The 25,000-nt window shown below is 35.5% G+C and overlaps 2 protein-coding genes across 2 annotated transcripts in view; both read right to left on the bottom strand.

The window, feature by feature from the left end:
- Positions 1–10,745, bottom strand: part of LOC137657692 (HCLS1-associated protein X-1-like) — a 96,727-nt gene extending 85,982 nt beyond the window's left edge. Inside the window, exon 1 of the mRNA XM_068392114.1 lies at positions 10,577–10,745. The gene's annotated coding sequence lies outside the window, so the exon portion shown is untranslated. The remainder of the gene's footprint in view (positions 1–10,576) is intronic.
- Positions 10,746–11,245: 500 nt separating this feature from the next.
- The window catches only part of LOC137657682 (integrin alpha-PS2-like), a 292,460-nt gene continuing 278,705 nt past the window's right edge, over positions 11,246–25,000 (bottom strand). The window contains 5 exon segments of the mRNA XM_068392086.1: positions 11,246–15,984; positions 16,370–16,654; positions 17,207–17,572; positions 20,878–21,163; positions 24,044–24,255. Coding sequence (XP_068248187.1) covers positions 15,889–15,984; positions 16,370–16,654; positions 17,207–17,572; positions 20,878–21,163; positions 24,044–24,255 — 1,245 coding nt within the window. The 3' untranslated portion in view covers positions 11,246–15,888.

Here is a 25,000-nt window from a genome sequence, read left to right as displayed (position 1 = left end):
AAGCAGCAGGGCCTACCGGAACTGCGTCACAATCGCTCGCCATTCATTCCTATTTCTAGCACGCTCTCTTGCCTCTCTCACATCTATCGTCCTATCACCCTGAGCTTCCTTCACTCCATCCATCCACCCAAACCTTGGCCTTCCTCTAGTACTTCTCCCATCAACTCTTGCATTCATCACCTTCTTTAGCAGACATCCATTTTCCATTCTCTCAACATGGCCAAACCACCTCAACACATTCATATCCACTCTAGCTGCTAACTCATTTCTTACACCCGTTCTCACTCTCACCACTTCGTTCCTAACCCTATCTACTCGAGATACACCAGCCATACTCCTTAGACACTTCATCTCAGACAAATTCAATTTCTGTCTCTCCATCACTTTCATTCCCCACAACTCCGATCCATACATCACCGTTGGTACTGTACAATCACTTTCTCATATAGAACTCTCTTTACATTCATGCCCAACCCTCTATTTTTTACTACTCCCTTAACTGCCCCCAACACTTTGCAACCTTCATTCATTCTCTGACGTACATCTGCTTCCACTCCACCATTTGCTGCAACAACAGACCCCAAGTACTTAAACTGATCCACCTCCTCAAGTAACTCTCCATTCAACATGACATTCAGCCTTGCACCACCTTCCCTTCTCGTACATCTCATAACCTTACTCTTACCCACATTAACTCTCAACTTCCTTCTCTCACACACTCTTCCAAATTCTGTCACTAATCGTCCAAGCTTCTCTTCTGTGTCTTCAACCAGTACAGTATCATCCGCAAACAACAACTGATTTACCTCCCATTCATGGTCATTCTCGTCTACCAGTTTTAATCCTCGTCCAAGCACTCGAGCATTCACCTCTCTCACCACTCCATCAACATACAAGTTAAACAACCACGGCAACATCACACATCCCTGTCTCAGCCCCACTCTCACCGGAAACCAATCACTCACTTCATTTCCTATCCTAACACATGCTTTACTACCTTTGTAGAAACTTTTCACTGCTTGCAACAACCTTCCACCAACTCCATATAACCTCATCACATTCCACATTGCTTCCCTATCAACTCTATCATACGCTTTCTCCAGATCCATAAACGCAACATACACCTCCTTACCTTTTGCTAAATATTTCTCGCATATCGTCCTAACTGTAAAAATCTGATTCATACAACCCCTACCTCTTCTAAAACCACCCTGTATTTCTAAGATTGCATTCTCTGTTTTATTCTTGATCCTATTAATCAATACTCTACCATACACTTTTCCAACTATGCTTAACAAACTAATACCTCTTGAATTACAACACTCATGCACATCTCCCTTACCCTTATATAGTGGTACAATACATGCACAAACCCAATCTACTGGTACCATTGACAACACAAAACACATATTAAACAATCTCACCAACCATTCAAGTACAGTCACACCCCCCTCCTTCAACATCTCAGCTCTCACACCATCCATACCAGATGCTTTTCCTACTCTCGTTTCATCTAGTGCTCTCCTCACTTCATCTATTGTAATCTCTCTCTCATTCTCATCTCCCATCACTGGCACCTCAACACCTGCAACAGCAATTATATCTGCCTCCCTATTATCCTCAACATTCAGTAAACTTTCAAAATATTCCGCCCATCTTTTCCTTGCCTCCTCTCCTTTTAACAACCTTCCATTTCCATCTTTCACTGTCTCTTCCATTCTTGAGCCAGCCTTCCTTACTCTCTTCACTTCTTTCCAAAACTTCTTCTTATTCTCTTCATATGAATGACCTAATCCCTGACCCCACCTCAGGTCAGCTGCCCTCTTTGCCTTACGTACCTTGCGCTTTACTTCCACATTTTTCTCTTTATATTTTTCATACTTCTCTATACTATTACTCTGCAGCCATTCTTCAAAAGCCCTCTTTTTCTCTTCCACTTTTACCTTCACTCCTTCATTCCACCATTCACTGCCCTTCCTCATGCTGCCTCCAACAACCTTCTTTCCACACACATCACTTGCAATCCCAACAAAATTTTCTTTTACTAACTTCCACTCCTCCTCTAAATTGCCAGTTTCTCTTACTTTCACTTCGTCATATATCATTTTCAACTTTTCCTGAGATTTAGTTTTTACCCCCGGTTTTATTAGCTCTTCAACCCTCACTAGCTCCCTTTTACATCCACCTACTCTATTCCCCCATTCTTTTGCTACAACTAATTTTCCTTCCACCAAAAAATGATCAGACATACCGTTAGCCATACCCCTAAACACGTGCACGTCTTTCAATCTTCCAAACATTCTTTTAGTTATCAACACACAATCCATTAATGCCCTTTCTACTACTCTTCCATTTGCCACTCTTACCCATGTATACTTATTTTTATCTTTCTTTTTGAAAAAGCTATTACTTATCACCATCTCTTGCTCAACACACATATCTACCAGTCTCTCACCACTCTCATTTTCACCTGGTACGCCATACTTCCCAATGACACCTTCTACCTCTCCAGCGCCCACTCTAGCATTTAAGTCACCCATGACAACTACATAATTCCTTCTACCCAGTCCTGCTACACACCTAGTTAATTCATTCCACAACTCATTCTGCTCTTCTTCACTTTTTCACTACCTGGCCCATACGCACTGACAAACGCCCAACATTCCCTACCCAACCTAACCTTTACCCACATTAACCTAGATGATATCTCCTTCCATTCCACTACTTTACCTGTCATCCATTCACTCAGCAATAAAGCCACACCCTCTCTCGCTCTTCCCCTTTCAATCCCAGACACTCTATCAGACATTTCACCAAACATCACTTCACCCTTTCCTTTTATCTTCGTCTCACACAAGGCCAATACATCCATTCTTCTATTCCTAAACATACTTCCAATTTCACATCTTTTACTCTCTATCGTACTACATCCACGCACATTCAAACACCCCAAAACTAGAGTGCGGGGAGCAGTCACTCTCCCCCCAGCTCCATTTCTTTGTCAATGTCTCACAGGATGTAGATACAGGAGAGGAGGTTCCTAGCCCCCTCATCCCATCCCTTTTAGTCGCCTCTTACGACACGCAGGGATAACGTTGGCGCTATTCTTGTTTTTATATAATAAAATTAAAGTAAATTATTTTATCAAAATAATATATATTCACTAGGGTGATTGAATTATTTCTATATGGGATAACTAATTATTTGTATAAGCATTTTGTCCCTAAAATTGACGGGTTGATTTGCTTCAGTGGAAATTGCTTGGAATGAGAGGAGCAGTAACAAGAAAGGAGCAGAGGAAATCTCAAGTGTTTCAGACTTTTATATACTTTAAATACGCTAATGAAAGGCTAAAATCAGTTTAATCAAAGCCAAAGATGAAGAAATAAGGAAGAGTGCCGCATTATTATTACTACTACTTGCTAAACTACAACCATAGTTGGAGAAGCAGGATGCTATAAGCCCAGGGGCTCCAATAGGAAAAATAGTCGAGTGAGGAAAGGAAACTTGGAAAAATGAAATATCTTAAGAACAGTAACAACATTAAATAAATATTTCTTAAATAAAATATAAACATTTCAAACAAAAACAAGAGGAAGAGAAATAAGATAGAATAGTGTGCCCGAGTGTACCCTAAAGCAGGAGAATTTTAACCCAAGACAGTGGAAGACCATGGTAGAGAGGCTATGGCACTGCCCAAGACTAAAGAACAATGGTTTGATTTTGAAGTGTCCTGCTCCTAAAAGAGCTGCTTACCATAGCTAAAGTGTCTCTTCTACCCTTACTAAGAGGAAAGTGGCCACTGAACAATTACAGTGCAGTAGTTAACCCCCTTGAGTGAAGAAGAATTGTTTGATAATCATAGTGTTGTCAGTTGTAAGAAGACAGAGGAGAGTCTAAAGAATTGCCCAGACTATTCGGTGTATGTGTAGGCAAAGTGAAAATGAACCGTGACCAGAAAGAAATTGAAATCTCGTCGACGTAATCCTTGGTCCAAGAGAGTAAGAGAGTTGAAAACAGTTGAAGTCAGATATGACGAGACATTGATATCGCCTAAATCTTCAATCGAACGAGGAGGCAACTAAGAAAAGACACGATTCTTTGGGCCCCACCGTATGTAAGGCAGCTGGCTGATTGTTGCGCAATTTCCAAGCCATTTTTTAATCTTTCTTTCTAGTTAACGTGACCTTTTCCTTATTTCTTCAGCTTTGGCTTTGATCTAACTGATTTTATTCTTTAATTAGCTTATTTACAGTGTCTTTCACTATTTGAAACACTTGGAAATGTCCTCTATAACACAGTTGTACTAATTTTCTCCTCCAATTTCGTAAAGAAATTTTTCAGATGTAATGACAGAACCTATAGGCGTACTAAAGGCACTCAACATTTCAAGTTATCCCTTTGAAATCCTTCTAACGTTATAAGTAGCAAAAAAGTCTTAACACAGATGAAACAAGAACAGTACGCGATCATAATGGTGTCTCCAGTTTTTAGCTTAGGCTTACAGTATAAGGAATCTTATTCTTATGTTTGCATAATATAGAGGTTAGAATCCAATCCATACCAATATATTTACCAAGTTTAGTCCAACATATAAATACTATAATGAAACAAAATACTTCAATAATCCTGCACATGGAAGGAATATTTTAGGAGTTTGTGGATTAATTTGGAAAAGAGTAAGTAGATTTGGCTCACTTCATACATTTTAGGACTTATTGTAATTGTAAATATCTTCATAAAAAATCTGTATATTTGGCTCACATTCTGGAGAAAATCTGAGACAATAAAAAAAAAAATCTGTAGAAATCGTCTTAATCTGCAGACGTGGTAACACTAGGCCCTACAGTACACCGAGAAAGATGCACTGACGACCTTTCCCATTAAGGAGCACTTAGTAACTATTTACAGCTACTAATGGTGCATTTGATGTACCGGCAGTTTTGATTTCCATTCTACACTTAATTTTAGTAAAGACAACAAAGAAAAATAATAATAATAATTACTGCAGATCTAAAAAGGTGCTTCATATACTGCTAAAACACAAAATGACAATATCAGGACGAAATCGATTAGTGTTAATGGCAGAGTTGGTTTCTATTATATAATTAGTGCAAAAATTGTGAATTTATCATAGTCATCTGATATAGCATATTATCAAACGACCTGTGATACCCAGTGGTAATGTTTTCTTTTGAGCAGAAACTGTTAACATACCATGCCCAAGTTTGAATTAATAGTCTCAAATACTGTGGGGAAAATGGTGAACGAATATAGTGGAAAACATTTTGTAGTCGACAAGTAGGCTAGTATATGTAAGCACACATGGAAATTCTATTCTGTTGAAGCTTCTTTGTGAAGCAGTGGCCTTTTAGTACACTTTGGATAACAAAAATAAATAACAATGGGAATAAGTGTTCCAACGCCAACGTTTCTAATCCTAGTATTTTCTTTCACAATCCACCTGATGTTTTGAAGTTCCCACCGTTCCCAGGCGGGTATGCCATTCCACGGGAAATCAAAGCCTATGATCACAAGCTTAACAAGCCTTTTATTTACACAGACACAAGGCATGCTTAGGCCTCTGAAGAGGGACAGCGTGTAAGGTAACGCAGAACTTTAAAACCCATACAATAACACAGGATCGACCAAAGCTACGTCGAGTGACATAAATCTCCGTCAGTTGTGAGAGAGATTTCACGTCTCTCATTTTCTTCCCTGCTACAGACGAAGAGGCTTTTCATCCTACCCCCGTTAGTATCAGTAAGCTTCTTCTCCTTCTTGGGGGTTGTTTGCAAGAATGCTATAGCCCTAACAAGGTGTCGGCGGATTATTTACCATTGTTTTGACAGCCTGGCCACCAACTGCGTCCGAGTCGTGGTGGCTGTGTTTACATTCGTAATGCGAATACAATTCTCTCTCTCTCTCTCTCTCTCTCTCTCTCTCTCTCTCTCTCTCTCTCTCTCTCTCCTATCATTATTTATATTTTGCTATGTGCATTTCTGTTCAGCTCTATAATATTGAAAATTCTCAAATCACAAAGAAGCAAATTTTCCTTGTAATAATAATAATAATAATAATAATAATAATAATAATAATAATAATAATAATAATAATAATAATAATAATAATAATAACTGCAGTAAACAAAATCCAGCAATAATAAAGTATTTAAAAGATGGGACCCCCAAGGCAAATAAGGAAAATAATTACACCAAGTAAAGAATCTTCCTCCACCAAGCTAGACAACGCATTTGATAGTATAAATTATTGTTTGAGTAATTTGATTAATTCACTGCATGATAATTAGCCGCAATAATACCTGTATCTACTTCATAATGGTGGAAAGTTGGTTTTCTTGGAGAAAAATAATTAGCGATGACCATAAAAAATATGAAAGTGTAATCATCTAACTGATTTACTATAAAATTTAATAAATACCTTTTCAGCCATTCTCTATTGACACAAACATTCGTATACATATGGGTGAAAACTCAACATCAACAGATGGTAATCAAAATTGAAAATCTAAATGATTTGTTTAGGCGTACAGGTCTCCGAACTCCTCAGTTTATATTATTTGATTTCAGCCCTCTCTCTTCATCATTTACAAACTATTAATGCAGTCAATATTATTTGATTTATCGTGTCTATTGTTTTTCCTTAAGACAAACCACGTTTCAGTACATTAATTTTTGTCTTGCATTCTCTTTCTTTCGGTGATATTCCCTAGGTCTACGAAAACAATATATCACTTCGATAATTTTCTGAATTAGTGTCACTTTTTATTATTTCCCTCCACTATGCTAAAATTATAAACGTTAATATTACTCATAAACACTTGGAAGAAATATATAAGATAAATGCTCCCAAGAATTTGTTACGGTTCGCTATTACGCCAAGGTTACCACGTAATCAAATGCTGAGGTTCCTTCTAAATTATCAAATGAGAATTTCCTTATTTACTTAATTTCTCATTTCTATTAAAACATTTATACAGTTAATAAAAATTCTATCCTGTATTGATTTAAAATTTGCTTAAATTTTTAAAAGATTGTAATATTTATTTCGTCCCATCTTTGTAGGGTTTTCCCCCCTGGACTTTTCCAGCTTTCTACCTCAAGTTTCTTAAAGTTCTTAATCCTCATATACTGTAATTCAAACTTTGTCTGCATGAGATGCACCTTTATTATATAGTCTATTTTGATTATTTACGTTTCAGGTTATTTTACTCGACTGACTACTTTTTTCATCCTATCAGTTTTGTCATTTATTCATAAATCGATTTCCTGTTACGTTTCCTTCATTATTTATTTTTGTGTCAGGTACAAATAATTCTTACTGGAACTGAAAATTTATAAGTTTTTTTAAGTATTTACCCAACCACATTTCCCTCTAAGTTTTGTTGCAATATTGAGTTTAAAACTAAGCGTTTATTTTTTAGGCTCCCATAGACCAGTGTTATGTACTTCTTATAAAGTTTCCAGTATTGTATTTTTTTTCCACTGATGCTCTTGACAGTTTCCTAACGTCTGATAATATCTAAACGGTCAAGCTCTCCTCAGATTTCTCAGTTTATTTTACAGTGAGGGCTAGTGAAGAACAACTTCTGTCCAAAGAATGACTAAGTTTACTCACTGATTTCGCCTCTCTCTCTCTCTCTCTCTCTCTCTCTCTCTCTCTCTCTCTCTCTCTCTCTCTCTCTCTCTCTCTCTTACAATTTTAGTCGGTCTTAGTCAGTACTAGATATCGGCTAATCACAAATTCTTGCTTATTCTTGCCCAGTTAACATAATCATCTAATCAAGTTATTACGCTCACCTTCCACCTTTTCTAAATGAAAAGAAAAAAGAAAAAAAAGCTAATTTCATTAGCCCTTGTTACTTATTGTTTTATAATTATTTAAAGGCTTAATGGCCTTTCGTGAATGGCAAAGACAATGACAGTGACACTGCCCCGACTAGCAGGAAAATGTCCTTGAGACTGGCTGATCCCATATGATCAGCGCCCAAGCTTTGGCGGCTTGCCACCCAAGCCAGGCAATGGCTGCTAATGGATCAGCCGATAGACCAATAGGCTCCCCAAAACCCCTATCCTTAGCTCACAAGGATGGTGAGGTTGCAGAAACCCTTGACAGATACTATAAGATATGACTGAGCCGGAATCGAACCTCAGTCCGACAGAACACCTGGGCACCAGCCACCCGTTGACATACTACCGCTAGAGAGTTATGGGGTCCTTTGATTGGCCAGCCAATAATACATTGGATCCCTCTCTCTGGTTACGGCTCATTTCATCTTTGCTGACACATACACAGAATATTCTGGCATATTCTTAACACATTCTCCTTTTGCCTCATACGCTTCCCAACACTAAAATTACCAAGCAATTCTTCTCTCAAGAGGTTAATTACTGCACTGTAACTGGTCAGTGGCTTCTTCCCTCTTGATAGGGGTAGAAGGGACTCTTTAGCTATGGTAAGCAACTCTTTTAGAAGTACACGCCAAAATCAAACCGTTGTTCTCTAATCTTGAGTAGTGACATAGACTCTGTACCATGGTCTTCCACTGTCTTGGGGTTTTGCTCGAGTAGACTTGGGCACACTATTCTATCTTGTTTCTCTTCATCTTATTATTTTGAAGTTTTTATTCTCTTGTTATTTTGAAGTTTTTATCCTCTTTTTATTTTCAAGTTTTTTTTATAGTTTATACAAAAAAGATTTATCTTAATGTTATTATTGTTCTTATACTTTCTTTCTAGTTTTTCCTTATTTCCTTTCCTCACTGGGCTATTCTCCTTGTTGGATCCCTTGGGCTTACAGCATCCTGCTTTTCCAACTATGGTTATAGCTTAGAAAGTAATAATAATAATAATAATAATAATAATAATAATAATAATAGGGACGTTTCTAATAGGCTAGCACAACCCTCTTTTATATCTTTTATGTGAATAACCAACTATCATTACTTTCTTTTCTGATATCTCAGTTTTAAGGATCTCGTGTCTGCTCCACATAAGAGTGGACGTACAAAAGGACAGAAGGATTTCGTTTTTTCATACCTCGCGAAGCAAAAAATTTATCATCGAATTTTTCGTGTGTTCGGTGAATCTGGACAGGGCCTGAGCTTTGTAATATATCATCCATTCCAATTATTATTATTATTACTATTATTATCAATTGCTAAGCTACAACCCTAATTGGAAAAGCACGATGCTATAAACCTTGGGGCCCCAACAGGGAAAATAGCCTAGTGAGGATAGGGAACAAGGAAAAAATAAAATATTTTAAGAATAGTAACAACATTACAATAAATATTTCATATATAAACTTTAATTTAACAAAACAAGGGGAAGAGAAATTAGATAGAATACTGTGCCCGAGTGTAACCTCAAGCAAGAGAACTCTAACCCAAGACAGTGGAAGATCATGGTACAGAGGCTAAGGCACTACCCAAGACTAAGAGAACAATGGTTTGATTTTGGTCCTTCTCCTAGAAGCGCTGCTTACCATAGCTAAAGAGTCTCTTCTACCCTTACCAAGAGGAAAGTAGCCACTGACCAATTACAGTGCAGTAGTTAACCCCTTGAGTGAAGAAGAATTGTTTAGTAATCTCAGTGCTGTCAGGAGTATGAGGACAGAGGAGAATCTGTAAAGAATAGGCCAGACTATTCGGTGTATGAGTAGGCAAAGGGAAAGTGAACCGTAACCAGAGAGAAGGATTCAATGTAGTGCTGTCTGGCCAGTCAAAGGACCCCATAACTCTCAAGTGGTAGTATCTCGACGGGCGGCTGGTGCCCTGGCCAGCCTACTACTATTCCATGAATTATAACCAGAGATCCCAATCCTCTTTTTGAACATCTGTCAGTTTTGGGTTTCCTCGCTCTTGAAATACTCCAGACCAATAGCACTATAAAAGATCGTTAAAAAAAAATCGATTATTACTAACGACGTTTTCTCGATTTATTTAATTTCATGTTCTATGTTATCTGTGCTTGAGATTTTCATATGTGATAAAATTCAGAGTTGTCATATTATAAGAACACACTGAGAGTGACTAGATGCCTACACTGAATGGATATTTTTTTTCTTTTTCTAATTTCTTTAACATTAGTAGGCTATCTACAGATCACGATAGCTGCTGTAAGATTGCAATGGAACTTCATGGTATCTGAATGACTCTTCACTTATTTAATTTAACTGAATCAGTTATTCTTATGGTTATTAGTATCTTCTAGTTATAATGTGGACGCAATCATATGGAATAACCCAAAAGACAGTTGTTTATTATATACAGGTTATCCTATGGGCCGAGAGAAGTGAAACACAGGCTTGGCTAATATCAAGAATAAATAATTGATATCTACGAGATGTCGGTCAACACTGCATTTATTATATCAAATTATTGATAATGCTTTTATTTATATCTAAAAAGGTGAATTCGATCTTGATTTACAAAAAGGCTTTGTTTAGAAAACCTGCAATGATGGCATATATTTCACCACGCCAACCACAAAACCAAAACATTGTTGGAACAAATGCCTATATTTCCTCCAAAATCAAAACAGTCAATTTTTACCTTATTGCCCTCTCCTTCGATACTTATTTCCTGCTGCCTTCTCTTCTTATACAGTACGTTGTATCACAGTCACTTAGTTTCTTCATTATAGCGTAAGACACGGCTGTTATTACACTGATAAAAGTGAAATCTCTATTTACACCGACCGGTAGAAATTCCCTTCTGGACGGTGGTAAGACTGCTACACAACTGAACAGCGAGTCGTTGAACATTGGACGGTTTAACAAGGTTTAGCTATTTTTTTGCTTGTTTGTGCTATACGCCTTAAATTTCTAAGTCTAAATTCAACTAAAACACAAAGGAATTAGTGCGTTTATCGATAAAACGATGGACATGATCATGTGTGCGGAGAAAGGCGAGAACCGTTCACTATGACAACGCCAACGTCTAGAAAATTTAACCAATTAAGCTCGGTAATTATATACGAACTCAACCTGGTTTTTTTTTTTTTTTAAGGTTACTTCAATGCTTCGAGATTTTCTAATCGTTCATCATTTCCACTGAAATTAGATGAAAAATTTCTTCACACTTTTAGTTTGAAAACTTTTTTTGTAAATTGAGTGTAAACAACGTAAATATAGAACTTACTCGTTGTATCGACAATGTTTATCATCAGGTAAAGATGTCACCATCCCAAATAAAAGAAATGATTAAAAAAAGACACCCGTATAACAGTACATATTTTATTCATTATATTATTAAATATCTATTACCTTGGAAGGCACAAACTAAGAGCGGGTTGTGGTCAGTAACAAATCTTGATGATGTTGCTTAAAATATCACTAGATTAAGATGTTTCATTTCAATTCTTAGATGCCATTAACGATCGCCATGCGATGACAATCACAAAATATTGAGTATCACATAATCTCCGGAAATGAGCATAAGTGGAAGTTAAAAAATTCAACTACAATTGGGCAAAAATCTCAAGTACTTATACAAAATCACATATTGCAAAGTAATTCTGTAATGTAACAAAATTCTCAGAAATACTTTAATACCAAATACATTTCCCACTAAAATTTAGGCACTGCATTTAATAACTTTAATATATAAAAAATATCATAACAAGGGGTTCTTAAATATTTGCTGAAATACTTCAGACAACATCACTTTTTCCCGGTAATCCTAACTTTTTAAACTCTCATAGACGATTAACTCACACATAAGCGATTTATTGTTGTTTGTTACTTAGGCACTTTCAGCTTATATCAACAAAGTCATTATGACACAAGAACATAAACACATCCGCTTCCTCCGGTGACTTTCCATTTAATTTCAAAATATTCGCAGTTACCTACAAACTACATATACACATTACTAACATAACAAAATATTTAAGTACATTATATAGCTCAACATTCACGGGAAACGAGTGCTGTAAATGCATATAAATAAATACATACAGTACATATAAATGCCACTTTTATCTCACTTTGACAGATGATTTTGAAACATCATGGATATATCCACATCTATAAAGACAAGCGAGACGTTTTTTTAAATAAGGTAAAAATTTTATAAAAATAAAAATTCATTTTAGAAAAAAAAAAAATAGACTGTAGTTCACCAAACATGGAAATCTCTGCTACTTTATTTATGCATAACAAAAGTGAACAAGAACACATACTACTGTAAATGATTCTATCATCAGCATACTATGACGTGATATATTTATCAAATCATCCACCAGTTTGACAGTTTTCTCTCATAACTGAATAAGGCAAACTTATTTACAATATAGAAGCTCTGCTTTAATATAACAAAATATCTTATAGAAAATCTATACATATGAAATCTAGCAAACCTATTTCACTGAAGAAGGTCCTTTTCAAACTTTCAAATATCAATGGCACTCTTATCAAAACTAATTGGCACTTTCTCCTGTCATACAATTACAGTATAGCTAATAACAACGTATATAATACATTGGTATAGATTAATGTACTTTTCTTTAACGTCTACGTCATATAAGGAATATTGTGATAATGATACCGAGACAATAATATAAAAAAAGACTAACCTAGTGCGCAATTGTGACTAGAATGAAAAAAAAAATGAATGAGATTCAAAATACACTTGACTTACAACTACATTCATGATTACTGATAAAGAAATAAAAAATTAATATCCTTAAAAATTAGCACAACAACGAAAAATGCCGTTCCTCTCAGCCTGAATTTAATTCTAGAATATACAAAATCAATTTAGACGTAAAATAAAAACATGTGTCGAATTTATATTGATTTTGGGACATATCGCCCTGAATGTGATAAAACTAGCAAACAAGAGGCATCTGGGAAGGGTTGACCATCCTAGTAACTTCATCACAGAGCTGTGAATCATCATCTCTGTAAGATTAATACCAGATATCTGGACAACATCAATATAAGTAGTTATACCTGATGACCAAGTTAAACTAAATTCCTTAACTCTGATAGCGCTGACCTAGCAGGTTTATTCTCAAGGATGGATGAAAACTGGATTAAATAATAATTAAAGAGGTTGGAAAGCTAAGTAGGAAGAAACTGTGACAGGTCTTCTACAGTCATCCTCCAGACTGCAGTAATCAGTCCTTAGAATTGGATAAAAAGCTCAAGGGTAAGTCTAACATCAAATCAGCGGTATCTGGTTTCATATTTTTTTACCCAACATTTAGCAAAAGTTTATCAATTTAGAAAAGGCAAGTTTTACCTATTTGTAAAAACTAGTTTTCAACTGAGGTAAAATATAAAAATCTCAAAGGTATTTCAGAATTGACAAAATAAACAGTAAATTTTGGTGGAAATACAAACAAATTGGAATAAAATAAAGCTATTATAACACCAAAACTAAAATATCAATCCCACTGATAAAGGTGAGATGGGTCATCTTTTTGGATATCTGCTGTATCAAGGGGTTTATCTATCAACATTAAACCAATCCTTATAGATTTTCAAGGTTAACAACAGTAGGCTAATATTAAAAATCAAACTGTGGAAGAGTAGCTAAAAACCTTAATAATGAAAAAGAAATGACATACGGATAGACGTTTTATAAAATAAACTCGCTACTTCATCAATTAAAAATCTATACAGCACATCATAAAAATTCAATTGCATTTACGCTCATTATGTATTTACAAACTAGCAATGCTAAGCACATATGACAATATTTTTTGCATCTTCACATTCTACCCGGGACCCCATTGCATTTTCCTAAAAGGAATCATTTACATAGATCCGTCTTTTCTGACGACATGATAGGGCACATCTCATAAGGCCTCCTGTAAGTACACCATTCTATTAAATCTCTGGGAAGCTTATCACCACTTGTCAAATATTACAGCAAAACAGATGCTAGCTTATTCACATTAACAAATTGTTTTTAATAAGGCAAAACTGTTATATACACAGGCGATTCCAATTTCAGAGATCTGGGCAAATAGATATACAATCCTTGCAACTAACAAGTAAACAAATTGACTTTAGATTCACAGATAAACTTTCTAAGCATGCAAACTAAAGTAATCTTTACCGTTTCATTTACATTTATACATATTTTCTTTTGCTCTAATTTCAAGGTAATAAAAAAAACGCCTTATCAATCACGTTGGTATCGAGACAAAATTTCTTTTTACAGACATAAAGTATTAAATATATACGATGACATAAAAAATTAGTTCTTTCTACCGTGATTGATGTTCTTATTGTCACAAACACTGTACAATATCTTTATGTACTGAATAATAAGCACAATTTGCCTCAAGATGTAATGACTTAAAGATCTGCTGTTGATTTACTCACTGTTCTCCTTACTAAAGCGTCAATGCCATATCTAATTCTTCAGTACTGGAATGTATCCATTTTAATGCACACGTAAAAACCTTGAAATAGCATGCCTTGCTGAAGAAAATTTATACGATGGCCATTTCAACATGCAGAATCTTCTAACCTTTGTCACATTTCTATCTGGTATTGTCATTCCACCTTCATTGTGTTTCAATCTAAGACGAAGAAATACAAAATATTCATTCAGCGAAATCGTGCACACCTGGTCAGGATTATACGCAACAACAGACAACAGTAAAATCTTGAAAAGTCATTTGAGATAATTTCACAATCGACGTATATACATGAAACTATTCTCTTTTATTGATAAATTAAGTGTTACCCAAAAAATCTTCTAAGCCAGGTTAATTACTACGGCGCGATGAGATTAACAATTTGGGTTTTCAGTATGTCATAGTTAATAAGATTTGATTAGGAACTCATGTCCCCAAGATTCACAATGAAGAGTGGCTACAATATCTCTTACAAAACTACGGTTTAGCTACATATCGTTCTGGCGTTAATTCTTTCTCACCTCATGTTATTTTGAAGCAAAGCTATTTTTCCTCAATATAAATATAAATGCTGTTGTTCTTGCCTGGCCTTCTTGGTGGTCTTCTATCGGAATAGGACACAGAATAATCACTAGTTGGTCTTACTCCATAAATAGGTTTGAAGTATGAAGAAATATGCAAATATCTATCTCCGATTGATTGAGTCCTGTTCCTCCAGCCTGAAACGCACATTTACCTTAGTATTCACGGAACCCTGAATTATTACCGTTTTAATTCTATCACAAACTTTATTAATTGCACAGAAATCGGACAAAGGACTTCAGACAGTCCTTCTTCGGACAGTTTGCATTGTACAAACAGGAACAAATCACTACTTAACTACATAGCGCCGCACCGTTTCGAGAAAGGATCTTGGGTGGCATATCAGCTACATAAGGATCACCTTGATTACCTTGATTGTGTCAGTAAATACTGGTTCTCATTGTAAGAATATGCTCCCGGTAATATCATCCAAGGGAGAGTTTTTTCGAACTTCAATAACAACCTCACCACTTGAAATTTTAACTGTCCCCTTATCCATTTCTACATTTGTATATACAGAACACTCAGTCTATAACGGCTCAAATTTGCCAATGCTAAGATCAACTTCCCCAGAAATTGGTTCTTACTGAAAGACAGGGAAAGTGCTCGCAAGTCAAGTGTCCTTTCCACTAGATATTTTTCTTCAATTCCTTCAAGACAAATACCTCCGTTAACGGGATGACATCATACCTCAGTGTCAGTTTAAGAAGCAAATGCACTTGATGATACACATTTTATTTCTGCCCCTTTACTTAATCAAGTCAGAAATCTACCAGACAACATCGGGTCGTGTCTTTACCTTGAAAATATCACTATTCTTTTCTCACTTTCTACTATTCACTCAAGCATGACTTTTAATACGGGCATCGTTTGGGAAAAAAATACTCCTTAAAAGTTACTAGGACTCTCAAGATTTGCCATTTTCGTTGCCATAGTAACCATTGCTATTCAATGGCTCGTTTTCATGTTTATCTTGCGGTCTGTTCCTCTTGAAGAAACCAATCTGCAAGGAAAAGACAATAGGCGATAAGAAGAAATAATATTAATGCTACATGATGGTAATAATTTGAAGATTATAAAGCTCAATGTTGAAATTATCTTCCAAATACACCATTATATCGATATATATTTCTGAATCAATAATTTTGTCTGGTTTAGATAATACAATATAATAAATTAATACTACACACGCGCTAAATCCCCCCTTCCACACACACACACACACACACACACACACACACATATATATATATATATATATATATATATATATATATGCATGTGTATGTATAGTTTATATATCATATAAAGAATTACATTTATATACTTATAAATTACTAGCTATTTTTTATCCTTGATAGAAAATATAAAATGGGAGAATAACTTACCGACCACAAAATAGCGCACAAAATAGCTAGCAGGAGAAGTCCTATCAATATGCTTCCACATATGATCAACCACTTGAGCGAGGTTCTCTGTTCTTCAGTGCTGGAGCGGACGATGGTCGTGACTGTTCCAGACCACATCATGCCCAGTTGCGTCTGCAGATGGTGCGAATGGTGACCTGAGCTCTGCTGGGGCTTGGGAGAGCCTCCGCCAGGTGCCACGACGTCTTTGCCGTTGGTACCAATCACGACCAGACGCGAAGAGATCTTCACCTCTGACATGCCAATCTGGGAAATGAATAACATTGCATGTAAAATAATAATTACGATCTCGCCTAATGAATTAGTCCGAAGAGGGCGTCAGAATTCTTAATCGCGGTATAATCAAAATAGGAATTTAAAAAAGAAAATCTGAGAATACAGAAATAAATAAACTTACATGGAAAATAATAATCACAATCTAGCCTACTGAAGTAGTCAGAATTCTTTACCGTGATATAATCAAAATAGGGATTTAAAAAAGAATATTCCGAAGTAAAGTTTGTTTTGCACTAATAATTTTCATAAGCTAAGCAAAGCAATAAAACACCCATTTTTGAAAAGTTATGCTAAATGGAAAAATCACCCAATTGGACCCTTTGGGCTTATAGCATCCTGCGTTTCCAACGATAGGTTATAGCTTGGCAAGTAATAATAATAATAAAAATAATAATAGTAATAACAACAACAACAACAACAGCAACAACAACAACAACAACAACAACAATAATAATAATAATAATAATAATAATAATAATAATAATAATTCCCAAATGATAAAGTAAGTGATATTGCAAGTACCTTTTCAATAGTATCAACCCAGAGTCTGGACCTAACCCTCAAGACCACATTTTCATCTTTATTGAAGGGCGAAATGGTGCAGCGAACCCTAGTGCAGTTGGTAGGTCCACACGAGAGTTCCTTTTCGATGTTAATGACCTTCTTGTCTTCGCCTTCGCCTTTGCCTTCGCCGTCGACGTCTTCGTCTCTCCTGGTGCGGCGATGAGCATGGCTACTGCCGTTGTGGTTGTGACGTCTCCGCCTGCGATGCTCTGGGTGAACGAGGTTCTCCGCGATCCCGTCTGATGCGGAACTCAGCGATGCATCGCCTTCATCCGCGTCCAAGATGGGGGTTACCATGAGGTTTTCGTAAGATGCTTCTTCGACCTTGATAACGATAGAAATGAGGTTCAGTATGTTGTTTAATTCATTGGTAATTACTACAGAATTCATTCATAATAAACAATATTATTCATGGAGTAAATAAGAAGACGTTTGATTTGATTATAATTTTCCGCTGAGTGTAAAGAGAGAACAGAACAAAGAAGGAATAAATACATATTCTATGCAATATATATATATATATATATATATATATATATATATATATATATATATATATATATATATATATATATATAGTGACTAACCAAAATTAAAGAAAGCGTGCTCCGGTGTACCCTTAAGCAATAGAGCCCAAACGCAATCCCTGAGAGTAAATGTTATTTGGTAAACAACAGAGGAAAATTACCCTAATGTGGCATCCCAGATGACTTATCAGCCACATATAATAAAACAGATGCATCCAATTCATAAAGAAAAACTATTAAGTAAAACAGACTAAGATAATTTCTTAATTTTGTCTCATCCATTTCTGTGTAAGAAGTTACTCAAAACCGTATGTGAGGAAAACAAAAATCTGTACAATTTCTTCAGGAATTGAATTTGACTGATTGGTATCTGTATATTTCCATCGCAACCAGTAGGTACATTGAAGCCAAAAGTATATTATTTTTGTTAAATATGAAAAAAAAAATATGATGTACTTCCATCTCTTTTCATTAGGTTTACAAGTTTTAATTACAATATAAACATTACAATAATTACAAGTTTTAATTACAAAATAGAAATTATAATAATTACAAGTTTTAATTACAAAATAAACATTACAATATGTTAATTCAGATGCAAGCGAGACAAGTACACTGGTGGGACTTGTACTTCTAGAAGGGGTGAAGTCCTTTTCCCTGTGGAATTACTGTTTCACCCCTGTATACTCAACACCCTTTCTTCACTTCAAGTACCATATGATCGGTAGTACTCCCAAGGTATATAAAATATAGACCTTGCAAGTACACATTACAAACATAAATATGTTACGTCGACATCTGTGTACAGGAAGGACTTGTATATATACGACATGGTTAAAAAAATATTTAAATTCATAAATAAATATACAATTGATATAAGTATGTATGTACGATCGTATATGATCTCTCTCTCTCTCTCTCTCTCTCTCTCTCTCTCTCTCTCTCTCTCTCTCTCTCTCTCTATATATATATATATATATATATATATATATATATATATATATATATATATATGTATATATATATATATATGCATATATATGTACACATATACATATATAAAGTATATATATATATATATATATATATATATATATATATATATATATATATACACTCAAATACATGCATGCGTGCGCACACACATACGCGCGCAAACACACATGCACACGCATATATATATATATATATATATATATATATATATATATATATATATATATATATATATATAGAACCAAGACAACAGTCGCTAATACATTCTTGATTTGAATTTATGGCTATAAAGCGTTCAAACGTCACTAATGAGCAACAGAGCCAAGAGACGCGCCAATGCTCGGAGACCTAAATTATGATCAGCGCCCAAGTATATCTCCTACTCCGCCTACCAAAAACAGAAAGGCAGTGTTCCAGTTAAAGTAAATCCAAACATACGAATCTTTAAACAAACCTAACAGCCTTCATTTTTTTTCCTACACGTCCAAAACCATTCACACTTTACAAGCAATTCACCTTACTGGAACATTCATTCATGCTCAACATTCTCTCTCTCTCTCTCTCTCTCTCTCTCTCTCTCTCTCTCATATGTATATATATATATATATATATATATATATATATATATAATGTGTGTGTGTGTGTGTGTGTGTGTGTGTGTGTGTGCGCGTGCACGGTTGTGTGAGAGATAGAATGTTTTGAATATCTTTTGAATGGGTTCAACTTCGTAAGACGAGGAATACCTTGTAGAGTCCCTTGCATTTCGATGGTATACAAGTGTGATGCCAGAGATAGACACTCACGTCAGTCTTTCTATCTTTATAGCTCTACCCAAGTTGTAGGCTAATAAAAAGTAGGTACTTGATTTGCTGCTCAGGTGAACAGAGGCATTCTGAGTTTTTAGGAAAGGATACATATTTGTTCCCCCTAGTCATTGCGTCACAAGGAGAAAGAAAGGTAGAGACTGCGTAAAGAAAATCTTGTATATTGAATAAAAACATGTTTTAGTGTTGTTTGACAATGAACCATTTATGATCTATGTAAAGGATTAACGCAATCAACTGCCCAACTTAGGCTTTACTGAAGTAAAAAGCCATCTAAACTATATTTCGACCAACTGACAAAATGAAGTTCACTAGGATTGTACAGAGAAGCTAAAAAAGGGAAAAATTTAACGGCATATTTTCTTATCTTAAATACTTTGATTCGGCAAATAAAAATTATCTGTGATATTTTATTTTCCACAATTCCTTCGGCCTAGAAACAGAAAAGTTCATTAAATTGTCCTCTCTATTCGATATTTTCCTTTAGAAATAATTGAATAGTTAGGGAACCAACTTCTTTCATGACAGTCCAAATTCCACATTATGGGTAGAGTTCACAATAGACGTTCTAATAAGATGCATTTAATATCACATGGACATAAAAAATATAATAAATCAGAATGGGCCTTACATAACCCTTACTTAAACAGAATTTCTCCTCAGACTTGCCGCTAATCCCTGTGCACTGTCGTAGAAAATGAATAAAAGGACAGCTGCTGAATTGCAGTCCTGCTTTTTGGCAAAAGGTGAAAACTACAGCCTTGCAGTTGGACTATTAAATCAAAAGCTAGACCCACCGCCAATAACTATGTAAACTGCAGCCATGTGGTTGGACTATTAAATGAAAGGCTAGGCCCACCGCCAATAACTGTGTAAACTGCAGCCATGCAGTTGGACTATCAAATCAAAGGCTAGGCCCACCGCCAATAACTGTGTAAACTGCAGCCATGCAGTTGGACTATTAAATCAAAGGCTAGGCCCACCGCCAATAACTGTGTAAACTGCAGCCATGCAGTTGGACTATTAAATCAAAGGCTAGGCCCACCGCCAATAACTGTGTAAACTGCAGCCATGCAGTTGGACTATTAAATCAAAGGCTAGGCCCACCGCCAATAACTGTGTAAACTGCAGCCATGCAGTTGGACTATTAAATCAAAGGCTAGGCCCACCGCCAATAACTGGTTGATGACTGCAAGAGCAAAGTATAAACCATACCTGATGTGGCAAAGTATAAACCAACCGACCGCTCAATGTAGGGATAACGGTGGCTAAGAAGACTTACCTTCAGTCCAAGATAATTCGTGTCAGTGACCGTCTCGCACTTGGTAAATTTTGCTTCCAGCCGGGTGTCCAGGAGGTAGAGAAGAGGATCCCCTGTGAGTGTCCTCGTCGGCCACAGGAGGTAAATTTGCGCCCCAGGCAGATCCGAAGGTCCTTGGTTGGTGATATGGTAGACGTGCATCACTTCGGGTCCAACCTCCTTTTCGTGCTGGAAGGGACGCTCGCCTACCAAGTGCTTCCCAAAACGAGACACGTTGTAGTCGAATGGACCGTCGGGCCACGAAATTCTGTCGAAAAAGGTGATAATTGGGTCAGGTATGTATCTTAATAGAACAAGAATAGGGAATATTTATGAGACAATTTTAAGTTTCTTTGTTATTATTGGGACAATTAAATTAGAGATATTAGTCTATGTTTTTCTCAGATTTTTCTTGGGTCATGAACCTTAGGTAATATGCATCATTTTAAAGCAGACATAGTTTTTCTAACATATCGTTTATTTATGTCAGGTTTTCTGTTGTTAAAAAAAAAGCGGCAGAACATGCAAAATAATATGATGATCGCTTCATTAATATTTTACTTGTGGAGGATACCGGCAATCAATAGCTTCTAACACAGTGAAAATTCAAAGCTTAGACAAAGATCTCAATCTTCTGATTGTCCTTAATATTGCAGTGGAAGAGGCAGATGTTGTGAGAGGCCAGACATAAAGATTAAGCATAAAATGAATCTTGCGCCCTTTTTGGTTTGTGCCATCCTTCATCTTGCTTTATTCCAATCCAGCATCATTTTCCAAGCATAGGTAATGCCCAGTAAGCGTTTAGCTCTTCGACTCTTTTTGCACATCTTTATTACCAATGATGGAGGCTGAGACAAAACCGGTGGTACAAACTAAACTAAGGAACAGAGATTTTGCCGTTCTGGAGCTAAGAAATAATAATAATAATAATAATAATAATAATAATAATAATAATAATAATAATAATAATAATAATAATAATAACATTGAGTTCAAAACTCTCAGGCATTTCATTCTTAGAGTTCCAAAGACCTGACACTGAACTGCCATTTACTTTTGTTAAATTTTCTTTGACTGATTCTCTATCTTTAGTTAATATTTTCTTTCTTAAAAGTATATTTTGCATTCACCTGTTTAAGTCTAACCCGAGATATAAAATAAAAGATACATATCGATAATTATGAAATTTTTGAGACAAAAAAAAAAAAATCCCGTTTTGTTATATGTTATAAAAAAAATATGAGGTGTGTCATGAAAACCTGCCAACCTTAAAGATTCCGGGCAAATTTGGAAAATAATAAATTCCTTTGGCGTTAGGGGAGGAATGCGTTCTCCAAGTACTTTGTATTCTGGTCTCACGGTTTTGTTTTTTTCACAGATGGTAATCTATTCTGTGGATAGGCTTTTGGTAGGTAAATTTATCCCATATTTGAAGAAACCTTCTTTCATAAAATAATTTTCTTGAAATAACTAATACAAATCAAATCTATAATTATTTAAGTTATTACCACAATCAATATCATCACAAACAGTAGTGGTATCATCATTATTACCATAAGTTGATGATAGTAGTAGTAGCTGTAGAAGGAAAATATCTCTTTAAGAAAAGTGTTTTGATATATTTTTAGGATATTAGTTATATTTTAGTTATCATCATCACAACTCTAGTCATCCTTAGCAATTGTAGCAGAGGTACAATGATTATTTGTCCCAGGTGGCACATTATCACAATAAGAATACTAACAGCTTCACGTCGTCCCAACTCAAGTTATGGATATCAACGAGGCACAATAAATATGACCCCACTGTCACAGTGACCTTGAATTATGGGTTCAGAGATATGGCTCTCAAATATCAAATTAGTCAAGTCTGACTAATTTAAATAGCTTAACCCCTTTATCAATATATATATATATATATATATATATATATATATATATATATATATATATATATATACTGTATGGGATAATTTACCGTGGTGAAATGGTTTGTGTGTCGACAAAGCTGTACTAATCAGGGCCACACGTAATAGGTTGGTTTGTTGTGAGCGATCAGACGACATTCTCCCAACATCCCCAATCCGCAGTAGCTGGCGTTGTGACTAAAATGGCCAAACCCCCATACATGACTGAGGCCTTTGTCCTCCAGTGGACTAGAAAAGGCTGCATTTGTTGCTGTTGTTGTATATAATATACACATATATCGTAAGTCATTTTCCTATTTGGACTAGTGGCGACACAAGGGTACATCCAGTCTTTTGGGGTGGCGTTCCTAACCTCACAGTTTCTTGACCTTAGCAGACGATTGTGGCATTTTAATGCTGGGTGGACTGGCAAGGGGGGAATCACAGGTCCCCAAACAAGCTTATCAACGTATTGCTCAACTATGGTAGCTACTATGGTAGGCTGCACGTACAGCGTGTGTGTATATCATCATCATCATCAGCCCTTACTAGTCCACTGCAGAACAAAGGCCTCAGGACATGTCTTCCACTTGCGTCTGTTGATGGTCTATAAGTGCCAATTCACGCCCGCAAACTTCCTTAGTTCGTCGATCCATCGTCTTCTCTTCCTACCCCTACTTCTTTTACAATCTCTAGTGACCCATTCTGTTATTCTCAATGTCCATCTATTGTCTGTCATTCTCATTATATATATATATATATATATATATATATATATATATATATATATATATATATATATATATATATATATATATATATATATACTGCATAGTCTGTATTTTATATAATTATAATTTTCATGTCCCAACGCCAGTCAATATGGACCAAACTCATATATTCTACTTCTATTTAAAAACTCGCATTAGAATGGATACATTAAACACATACGCATAAGTATAATTGTATAAATACGTAAACGAATTTAAGATTGTCACTCTCTTTTCTGTTTTTCTTGAAGTCTTACTCACCTAATGATACTATAGTCCATTTCTTTTAGCGAGTCATATTTGCACCGACTCGCAACGGTGCCCTTTTAGCTCGGAAAAGTTTCCTGGTCGCTCATTGAGCTAAAAGGGCACCGCTGCGAGTCAGTGCAAATATGACTCGCTAAAAGAAATGGACTATAGTTCTCCTATACCATAGCCCACTGCATTACAAAACGACAAATGATCCACTCACCCTTTGATATCAATGTCACTCCTGACGGTGACAGGCAATGCCAAGGCCATATGGTTGTCCTTGGCTTCCTCCTCGCCTTCTTCGTTCGCCGAGGAGGTCATGACGTGGAAATTCAGAGCAGAGCTGTTCACAGATTCTGGAATGGGCTGGAAAACTAACTGCAGTGTCACGTTCGCATTCGTTGGAAGGGGATTCCCGATGTCACACACGACCTGTACAAAATTGGAATTGTTATTGTTATTATTTTTAATTCTATTATCATTATCATTGCTATTTTTATTATTATTAGCTCATTGAACTAGACCAAAGTGTCCAATCTGCACTCTTTTACGAGTGGCTAAAGAATTTCTTCTAAAATGAGAGGTATACATTCGAACAAGATAATATTCGAGAAGTTGTACAGCTAATTAGAAAGAGACCAAAGGGAATAAATAGAAGGTAAAACATTAAGCTCCTTGAATTTTGTCAATGTTTACAGTGTACCCAGACACAAGCAGTGCGAAGAAATTGATTGTGAAATGTTTGTTGATGTTTCTGAATATGCATGTTCTAAACATCAGCGGAACATGCTTATCCTTTTTGTTATCACTGTAAAAGAAACTAATGTAATATTCAAGGTTCCTCAAAGCTTTCAACCAATAAACAGATTCTTTAAATTTAAATACAATATTATAATGCAATATTAGTTTGTCATCTCTGATGAATTATAATCATGTGGCAGGAAAATAAGAAAGCTAAGATTGCCTAAACGTATCCGAAGGCAAACTCAATCGTGTTTAATGATTATCTTTATCAGCAGTGTATATATATATATATATATATATATATATATATATATATATATATATATATATATGTACATATATATATATATATATGTACATATATATATATATATATATATATATATATATATATATATAATATATATACATATATATACATATATATATATGT

The sequence above is a fragment of the Palaemon carinicauda genome, chromosome 1, assembly GCF_036898095.1.
Source record: "Palaemon carinicauda isolate YSFRI2023 chromosome 1, ASM3689809v2, whole genome shotgun sequence".
NCBI lineage: Eukaryota > Metazoa > Arthropoda > Malacostraca > Decapoda > Palaemonidae > Palaemon > Palaemon carinicauda.
Note: the sequence above shows the minus strand (reverse complement) of the source record. Positions and strands in the feature narration are given on the sequence as shown.